Here is a 10,000-nt window from a genome sequence, read left to right on the forward strand (position 1 = left end):
ATAAATTGTTTGGTTTATAATGTCAGCATGTTCGTGTCAACTATAAATTAAAGGTTTAATGTGACATACAGACAGACAAACAATAACCTTTACATCGAACAATATTCACGACTATCCCAAAAGAATTTTGATTGTGTTGATTTTTGTTGTTTTTTTGTATTTGTTTCTTTTTTTGTTTTTTTTTGCAACTTCCAAAGTCCGCAGACGACACAATAATAATTGAAAAGAACAACCTAAAACCTAAACGAAAACAACATAAAACATCAATTAAATAAATAAATGAATGGATAAAAAAATATATGTTGAAGCGTGAAATTCCTCTCCGAAAATAATGGTAAATAATTTGTTATAATGAATCTATTGACACGTTTTTTTTTAGTTATAGTTGCATATGATAACAGTGTTAAATGAGATAAGTTAAATGGTGGCTGCCTCTTTTATATCGCGACTGTATGTGTAAATGGTAGGTATTTATGGGTATGTAGTATGTATGTATTTATGTATGTATGTGTGTGTATACGTGTGTATGTGTGCGTGTGTATGTATGTGTGTATTTATGTAGTTATGTATGTGTGTATTTATGTAGTTATGTATGTGTGAATATGTAGGTGTTTACATGTGCGTGTGTGTGTGTATTATGTTATGTACTTATGTATGAATGAATATATGCCTGTGTATGTGCGTGATAGTAAGGGAGAGCCAATTTTAGGGAGTGTGTGTGTATGCTTATGTTTATATATATACACGAGGAGTAGCCAAAAGTAACCGGAAACGTTTTCTGTGGGACGAACCTGTTATAATTCGGGCTTCCGCTGCTAGAAACCACTTGATGCGACCCCCAGGTATCAGTCTGCCGACTTGCGTCGTTGGTTTAACTCGTACTGCCACGTGGTGCGTCTTTGCTTTGCAGTGTTTCTCTCCTGTTCGTTGATGTTTACGATTGCTGAAATGAAGGAACCGTGTTTTCGTGAAATTCGGTTTCCTCTTGGGGAAAACGGCGGCCGAGGCAGTTGTCATGCTTCAAACAGCTTACAAGGATGCTGCCATGAGCATAACACTAGTTTACAAGTAGTTTCCAAGCTTTTGGAATGGTCACTTGTCGCTTGAAGGCCAATCCCATACAAGACGACTGTCGACCTCTCGAACGAATGAAAACATCATGAAAATCCATGAACTGATCTTAGAAGACCGTCACCGAAGAATTGACGAACTTGTTGATATGACTGGTGTGTCTTGGAGCTCCCGCCAACGACTTTTGAGCGAGGAATTGTGAATGAAAAGAGCTGCGGCAAAATTTGTGCCTCGCTTGCTCACGAAAGATGAAAAACAGTCACGGCTGAATACGTGAACTGAAAGAACAGCTGGAAGTTGATCCGGACCCTTTTTTCGAAGATCATCACAGGTGACGAAAGCTGGTGCTACAGAATTTGGCAGATGTGGAAGAGGTGCAGAAAAACACGACGGAGGCGTTAAAAAGCATCACTTCACATGATCTCCAGCACTGCTTCGAATAATGGAAAATTCTCCTGGATCGATGCATTGCTTCAAATGGAGAATACATTTAAGGCGATAAAAGTGTCAACATACAAAACTAAGAGAATAAGATATATTGCAAAATTCCGGTTTCTTTTGGGTCTCCTTTCGTATTTATATATATATGTAAAAATACAAAATGGGACAAGAACGCAAAACATTCAAATAGACGATAACAAAAAACACGGACGGGTCATTCGATGCCTCTAATCTTCAGTCAAGAACAGGATCATACTCGCAATTTCGGCTGATTAATCTTGAGATTGCTCCAATCTGGCTAGCCCCAAGGAAAAACTAAGCTACGAGCATTAGATTTCTTGGAAAAAGGATCGAATGTATACGAAACAAGGATAGAAAAACGGACGATGTTACACGATTATAAATACAAAAAACAAAAAATAATATGAATATAAATACAAAAAGCATATATATATATATATATATATATATATATATGTACTCCAGTTCTATATTTAAGAGACGAGAAATTGTGTACATTATTTACATTTGACAGATATTTGTTCTTATCTTTGTCGTTAACACAACGTTTCGGCTGATATACTCTCCAGCCTTCTGCAGGAGGCGTCTTGCGGAAATTTCGAACCTGGGTTCTCTTTCCTGAGGTATTTTTCATTGTTGTTATTATTATTATCATTATTATTATTATTATTATTATTATTATTATTATTATTATTATTATTATTATTATTATTATTATTATTGTTATTGTTGTTGTTGTCTTTGCACAGCTTCTAATGCTGGAGATGTACTACGGTGTCAGCTGTTCATTACCAGTGAACTAAGGTAACACCTCTCATTTTTCGAGAACCTTCCGGAGTATTTGAGCGGTTCCAGGCAGTGCTGTTTTCTACAAGTGCTCCACCGTTATTGCAGCCCCTATTAGTTCCATGTACTTCTTACGATTCTTACTCATTGTTCCTAGGGCTCCGACAATTATTGGTACTACTACCACCTTTTTCATCGAACACAACTGCTTAACCTACCAATCTAACCTGTCACATCTATCGACTTTTCTTTCTTCCTTATCGCATACCTTGTTGTCAGCTGAGCATGCTATATCTATGATCCAGCATAATTTGCTTTCTTTCTCAATTAAGACTATGTCCGGCTTCCTATTCTCTTTCTCATGGTCGCATTAAATCATAAAATCCCATAGGATCTTTGCATTATCATTTTCGATGATGCCTTCGGGTTTGTGGTCGTACCAATTTTTTGCTCAAGTCCAATGGACAAGTCTTGCTATATTGTCGTGGCGTCTCTTATATTCTTTCTGGGCTAGTGGCGTACATTGACTGCTAATATGCCATACTGTTTCACTATTTTGTCCACAGATTCTGCACTTATCACTTTCTGATGTGTTGTCAATTCTGTATTTTATGTAGTTTGTTCTTAGTGCTTGCTCTTGGCACGGATTAGAGCCTCCGTTTCATCTTTTTTCTCTATTTGTCTTATCTTCAACATCCGTATGAAATTGTCCATGCATTCTTTTCTTTACCCACCTACTTTCAGTTTCATTCGTTTTCAATTGCTTGTACAGTGCTTTATCTTTGAAATCTTTCATCCCACACAGGCCTGACCATCTTCTTCTTCTTCTTCTTCTTCTTCTTCTTCTTCTTCTTCTTCTTCTTCTTCTTCTTCTTCTTCTTCTTCTTCTTCTTCTTCTTCTTCTTCTTCTTCTTCTTCTTCTTCAGGTCACTGCTTGGAATCGAACCGTGGTGCACGGGCATATGGCGTAGTCGTTAAGAGCGCAGGCTACAAGCCCCAAGATTCGGAGTTCGATTCCAAACAGTGACCGAATAATAATAATAATAATAATAATAATAATAATAATAATAATAATAATAATAACATCGAAAAATACCTTAGGAATGAGAACCCAGGTTCGAAATTTCCCCAAGACACCTGATGAAAGCTGGCGGGTATATCAGCATCGGTTGTCAAGCGACGGTGGTGGGGGACAGACACACACTCAAACACACACACACATACACCTGCGCGCGCGCACACACACACATACACACACACGCTTGCACGTATATATACGACGGGCTTCTTTTAGTTTCCGTCTACCAAATCTACTCGCAAGGCTTTGGTCAGCCTGAGGCTATAGCAGAATGAACTGATGAGCATATTAGTCTGCTGAAATGAACTGATAGGCTCTCATATAACATCTCAAGATATATATTTTTTTACCCTGATGAAATTATGCCCATGTCACATAAATGCAAATTTAATGTATGAATTTTTAATTAAATCAATTGAAGCGGCTGTAAGAAGTTAAGATCACCAAGAAGTAAAGACCTACCTTTAGGTCACTTTAAAAATAAAAACCCTCCATTCAACAACACTGTGTATAAACTCTATACTTGGAATGACTAATTTTAAATACTATCGGAACCTACTCACAAGGTATTAGAATACCTAGTTTGTTCTTAGTGCTTGCTCTTGGTACGGATTAGAGCCTCCGTTTCCGGTTTTAAATCACTTTTAGTCATCTTTTTCTCTGTTTGTCAACTGAATCTATCGTGAAGATCGCCCTGCTGCCTTCCTTTAACCAGAAGGAAAGGCTGTCTTTATATGCCTAGTGACCATGGCGAAGTTGTAAGGTGGATAAGACTGAAGGGGATGAAGACAAACACTTTTCTCTTTGGCCAATCCTTAATCGACTTCAAGTTTCACTTGAAAAGGAAAATAGGGATAGAGACGGAAGTCTAGTCTTCTGGCCAGTTTGCTGTAAGGTGGATGAAAGGGGTGAGAATGGTGCGTGTGAACGGGTCTGCCCTGAGCATACGCCTGTGGTTTCAGAGAAGGAAAGAAAAAAAAGAAGGTACCTGTCCCAAAAGACAGAGTGCCCATGGTTTTTTATGGGGTTTTTCCATGAGCAGCCCTTAAAAGTCTCTTCTTTATTAAGGAATACAAGTTGTTGAATTTGTTTTTTTTTCTTTGTTTACACGCAAAACCCTCGCAGCAGACACTGATACAGGTACACACGCATTCTTTGTTTTGTCCTGAACTGTCCACAATGTTTTTCTTAATGTAAACCTTTTGAGGTAAATAAAAAAAGAAAAGATTACCCCGCTGCCCTCCTTTGGCCGGGTGGGGCAGGCAATTTTTATTTGTCTGGTGGCTGTAGCGAAAGAGGTAGAATGGTGGATCGTCTGAAAGGGCTAAAGTCAGGCACTTTCCTCTTTGGTTAAGCTCTCATCAACTTTTTAAAGTTTCCTTTGAAAAGGAAGTTGAGGGTGGAGAGGGAAGTGTTGCCTTGTAGCAAGTTTGTTGAAAGGTGGGTGAACGTTGGTAGAATGGCCAGTGTGAAAGACCAGTTCCGAGTGTACACCTGTGAAGAAATAAAAGAAGGGATCTTGCCCTGTTGATCAGGCACCCGTGGCTCGTGTGGATTTTTCCATGAGGACCTTAAAACGCCTTCCCCTATTGGGAATTTTATTTTGTTTAATTTTCCATTGTTTTTTTATAATGTTTACTCGATTCGAAAATCCACTGTATTGTCTTGTGTCGTCGTTTATGTTTGTGTCATGTCATTTTATGTTGTTTTATATAAGCCCTTGTGGTTAATAAAAGAATAAAAAGACTAGCTAGCAGAATCGTTGGCACACCGGGCGATATGCTTAGCGGCATTTCGTCCGTCTTCACGTTCCGAGTTCAAATTTCGCCGAGGTCGACTTTGCCTTTCATCCTTTCGGGGGTCGATGAAATAAGTACCAGTTACACACTGGAGTCTTCCTCTCCCCCCAAAATGGCTGCCATTGAGACAATATTTGAAACCATCATCATCATTATTATTATTATTGAGTGAGAGAGCAGTTCATGCCATCAAAGTGACACTGGGGTAAAATATACGAAGCTCAATATACCCATCATGACTACCCGTCTGATAAGGGTACACCAGGCACATGCATCACAACCATATGTGCACGACATGGTGATCTCATATCAAGATAAACAGCACATGACCTTGCAGATGGGGCCCAGTTCAGGTTGAGTAGCCCATCCCGCTCAAAAGGTCCCTGAATAAGGGTTGTTTAAGGATGTTGAAAGAACCACCCATGTTTCCAGAGGTGAATTATTCAAACCCCAAAGAATCCCTCTCAACACATGGCTATGAAGCCCCCCCACTATTCTGCTCGTGATCAGAGATGCACATATCATCAGACACTAAGGGACATGCTCAACTGGTTAAGGTTAAACAACTGACAAGCAAATCTGTGGTATTGTGCAGAATATTTGCTGTAGCCCATCTTTTATACCAAGACAAAACAATGTACATGATAACACTTCCAATCAGTTAAGATCAGAAGCCATGAGAACCTATTATTATTATATTATTATTATTATTATTATTATTATTATTATTATTATTATTATTATTATTTGATGAAAATTCAGCTTATTTTGCTGGGTAAGATGGAGTGTCAGCTGTCCATAGCCAGCAGACTAAGGTGACACTTGTTTACTGGTCATGCTTCAAAACATTGCGAAGCATTCTTGCAGTTCCAAGTAATATTGATTTTTGTAGGTGTTCTATTATTATTATTATTATTATTATTATTATTATTATTATTATTATTATTATTATTATTATTATTATTATTTGATGAAAATTCAGCTTATTTTGCTGGGTAAGATGGAGTGTCAGCTGTCCATAGCCAGCAGACTAAGGTGACACTTGTTTACTGGTCATGCTTCAAAACATTGCGAAGCATTCTTGCAGTTCCAAGTAATATTGATTTTTGTAGGTGTTCTATTATTATTATTATTATTATTATTATTATTATTATTATTATTATTATTATTATTATTATTATTATATTATTATTATATGCTATAACTATATTTCTGCCTCAGCAACTCAGCGCTGAAACTCTCTTGTCTGAAATGTAATGGAATATAGTGTAGTTTCAAAACAAAAGTAACGTGTGAAGGGAATAGTAGTCATTTCTTTTGATTTCTAGATAGAAACAAATAGAAAATAACACTTTCTCACCAAAGACAAAAAAAAAGGAAAAAAATAAAAATAAAATAAAAGAAATCTGTTATTCATTTGAGAACATTTCAAGTAAGTCAAATGGTTACATTATAGCTTCCTTTGTAGCTCGGTCTTTTGCATTTCATATCATTGCATTTCGTACTCTATTAAATCTTGTGCAAGAACCGTTATTTAACTGCTCTTTTACTCTTTTACTTCTTTTAGTCATTTGACTGTGGCCATGCTGGAGCACCGCCTTTAGTCGAGCAAATCGACCCCACGACTTATTCTTTGCAAGCCTTGTACTTCTCTATCAGTCTCTTTTGCCGCACCGCTAAGTTATGGGGACGTAAACACACCAGCATCAGTTGTCAAGCGATGTTGGGGGGCGGGGACAGACACAGAGACATAAACATATACACACATATATATACATATATACGACGGGCTTCTTTCAGTTTCCGTCTACCAAATTCACTCACAAGGGTTTGGTTGGCCCGAGGCTATAGTAGAAGACACTGGCCCAAGGTGCCACGCAGTGGGACTGAACCCGGAACCATGTGGTTGGTAAGCAACCTACTTACCACACAGCCACTCCTACTCCTACGCTGTTAAAGTTGATGAAATATTTAAATGATCTTCTTTCCCCAGAAACTTGTTTTCTGTTTTCATTTCATGCAGTTCGAACTCCCTGTAAACCTTACAAACAAGAAGTATTAAATGTCCCAACGAACAACAAAATTGAACAGTAAAAATAAAATAAAATTTTTTTTAAATGATACAATTATCTGTAAAACAAAAAGAGGTATATCACATGATAAATATATAGATATATATATATATATATATATATATATATATATATATACTGTCATTTGAAGTTTATTTTATATAGTTTTATTGTTTAAAATTAAATAAAGATGATGAAAAAATAATAAAAGAAATTGAACAAAAAGCTCCGTTCAAAATGCCAGAAGAAAATAGCAAACATAAAACACACAAAAAAATAAAAATGAAGAGAATGAAGTTTCCAGATTTTCAGTTTTTCTCTGGCCAGATTTCCCGGGATTTTCTCTCTAGATTCTCATGTTCTTTGCCAATACTTTTTTTTACCAGATTTTTAATTTTTTTTTCTTTCATTCTCGCTCTCTCCAGATTTCCAGTTTTTGCTAGATATTTCTTTATTTTTTTTTTAGTTTCCACCCCGCAATATTTCCAGCTCTTTACCCCTCAGATTTCCAGCACTTTCTAGATTTTCGGAATGGAGCGGTGGAAGATGTGTGGTGTTTATAAACTCTGCCCTATCACAGTTCGCCGCTCTTTTCTTCACTGGACTGGGTAGAAGCCGCCGCGTTCACCTCGTTCACAACATTCTCAAGGAAATCATCGCCAAAGCCTGTTGGAATATTCACCTCATTCTGGTGAGTTAAAAAAAAAACAGAAAAGAATAGAATAATTAAAGATATATATCTGAAAGTATTGCTACGATTGATGTTGTCATAGGAAATACAGAACATTATTTCAGAATTTATTGTCTTATGTCGATACAAATCGAATACTTATATACAAGAGGGTATCAAAAAGTTCCTGGACTAGGTTATGTTTGATAAGAAATAACTTATTTATCTACCATCCAAAGTACCTTGGATCGCAGAACGGCCTGCTGTGCTTATCTTAGATCGTAGGGCGACTTGCTGTGCTTGAGAAGACCTATTGAGTCACGTACATCAACATCAAAATAAAAAATCAAATGGAAATTGTAGTTGTGATACCATTGCCGGTGGCACGTAAAAAGCACCATCTGAATGTGGCCGAGGCCAGCGCCGCCTTGACTGGCTTCTGTGCTGGTGGCACGTAAAAAAGCACCAAATGATCGTGGCCACTGCCAGTTTACCCTGGCACCTGTGCCGGCGGCACGTAAAAAGCACCCACTACATTCACGGAGTGGTTGGTGTTAGGAAGGGCATCCAGCTGTAGCAACACTGCCAGATCAGACTGGAGCCTGGTGCAGCCTCCTGGCTTCCCAGACCCCGGTCGAACCGTCCAACCCATGCTAGCATGGAAAATAGACGTTAAACGATGATGATGATGATGATGATGATGATTGAACATCATTCCTTTTGAAATAGTCACCTTGTGCAGCAATACACCGGTCCCAGTGTTCCTGACACTTTTGGAATCCGGCCCGAAAGTTGTTTTCCATACGCAAATCGAGGACCTTCTGCGATTCGTTCTTGATCTCGACAACGGTGTTAAAAGGACGATCTTGGGGAAGGTGCTAAAGCTGGCGAATAGGTCAGGGGTGGAAGCGATACCATGTTGCTTTTGACGAGAAACTCATGAGTGAAAAAAGCTCGGTGAAAAATCCAATTATCTGCGCTCCACAGATCCAGTCGCTTTTGCCAAATGTCCTCCTTTAAACACTTCAAAACGTTGCACTAGAACTTTCAATTGATAGCCTGGCCCTGGAGGACAAATTGTTGATGCACAATACAACATTTCCAGGGCTGATGCTCGTGGCAGGTCTTCCAGATTACTCATTATCTCCCAGGGACTTTCTTCCGCTTTTGAAATGCCCTTGCCACTCAAAATATTACGTACTACCCAGTGCCTAGTCACCGTAAACCTGCCCAACTGTATTCAATGTCTCTCAAGTTTAACGCAAAATTTCATGTTGTTTCACTGTTTCAACTTCCTGTCCATGACAAAATCGCAAGACTATAACATACACAAATTTTACAATTTTTGAAGTAAACACTGCAATGTCAGTTGGCAGTCTGCCTCATGAAGGCTGCCATCTGTTGGCACGCTACAGAACTAGTCTAGGAACTTTTTAATACCACCTCATATGTATGTATGTATGTATGTATGTATGTATGTATGTATGTATGTATGTATGTATGTATGTATGTATGTATGCATGCATACATGCATGTATGTATGTACGTAGCTTTATACATACATACATACATACATACATACATACATACATACATACATACATACACACACACATACATACATACATTATATATATATAGACTTTATAGATTAACAAGGCAACCAATGGTTTCATGTAGAGAAATCTCGGCAATTCTTCATGCGATTCACTCAAGGAAGTTGGTATTTGTTTCCGCTTTCAATGAGAATATACAAGATTATGTGTGGCAATGTGGAACTTCAAAATACATATATATATATATATATATAGATCAGGGCAGGTGACTTAAGGATTTCTTAATTGTTATCTCCCTTGCATTGGCACTGCATTTTTGCAAGAACTTGTGTTTACCATAGATTAGTTAATTCTTTAATCATCTTTTCCGAAAGCGTTTATGCACACTCATATTTATAAATATATTTATATCTAGAGCATGCTTACTCTGAAAGAAGTATCACTCAACAGGTTACGTTGCTCAGAGATAAAAGTATCTCTCCTGGTTAAGCGCAGAGAAGCTACAG

At 37.8% G+C, this 10,000-nt stretch overlaps 1 protein-coding gene across 2 annotated transcripts in view; it reads right to left on the bottom strand.

The window, feature by feature from the left end:
- Positions 1-7,624: 7,624 nt before the first annotated feature.
- Positions 7,625-10,000, bottom strand: part of LOC115221051 — a 59,566-nt gene continuing 57,190 nt past the window's right edge. For both annotated transcript variants that reach the window (XM_036510373.1, XM_036510372.1), the window contains exon 25: positions 7,625-7,956. In XM_036510373.1, the coding sequence (XP_036366266.1) occupies positions 7,843-7,956 (114 nt within the window). In that variant the 3' untranslated portion in view covers positions 7,625-7,842. The remainder of the gene's footprint in view (positions 7,957-10,000) is intronic.

This window comes from Octopus sinensis, linkage group LG17 (genome assembly GCF_006345805.1).
Source record: "Octopus sinensis linkage group LG17, ASM634580v1, whole genome shotgun sequence".
Classification (NCBI taxonomy): Eukaryota; Metazoa; Mollusca; class Cephalopoda; order Octopoda; family Octopodidae; genus Octopus; species Octopus sinensis.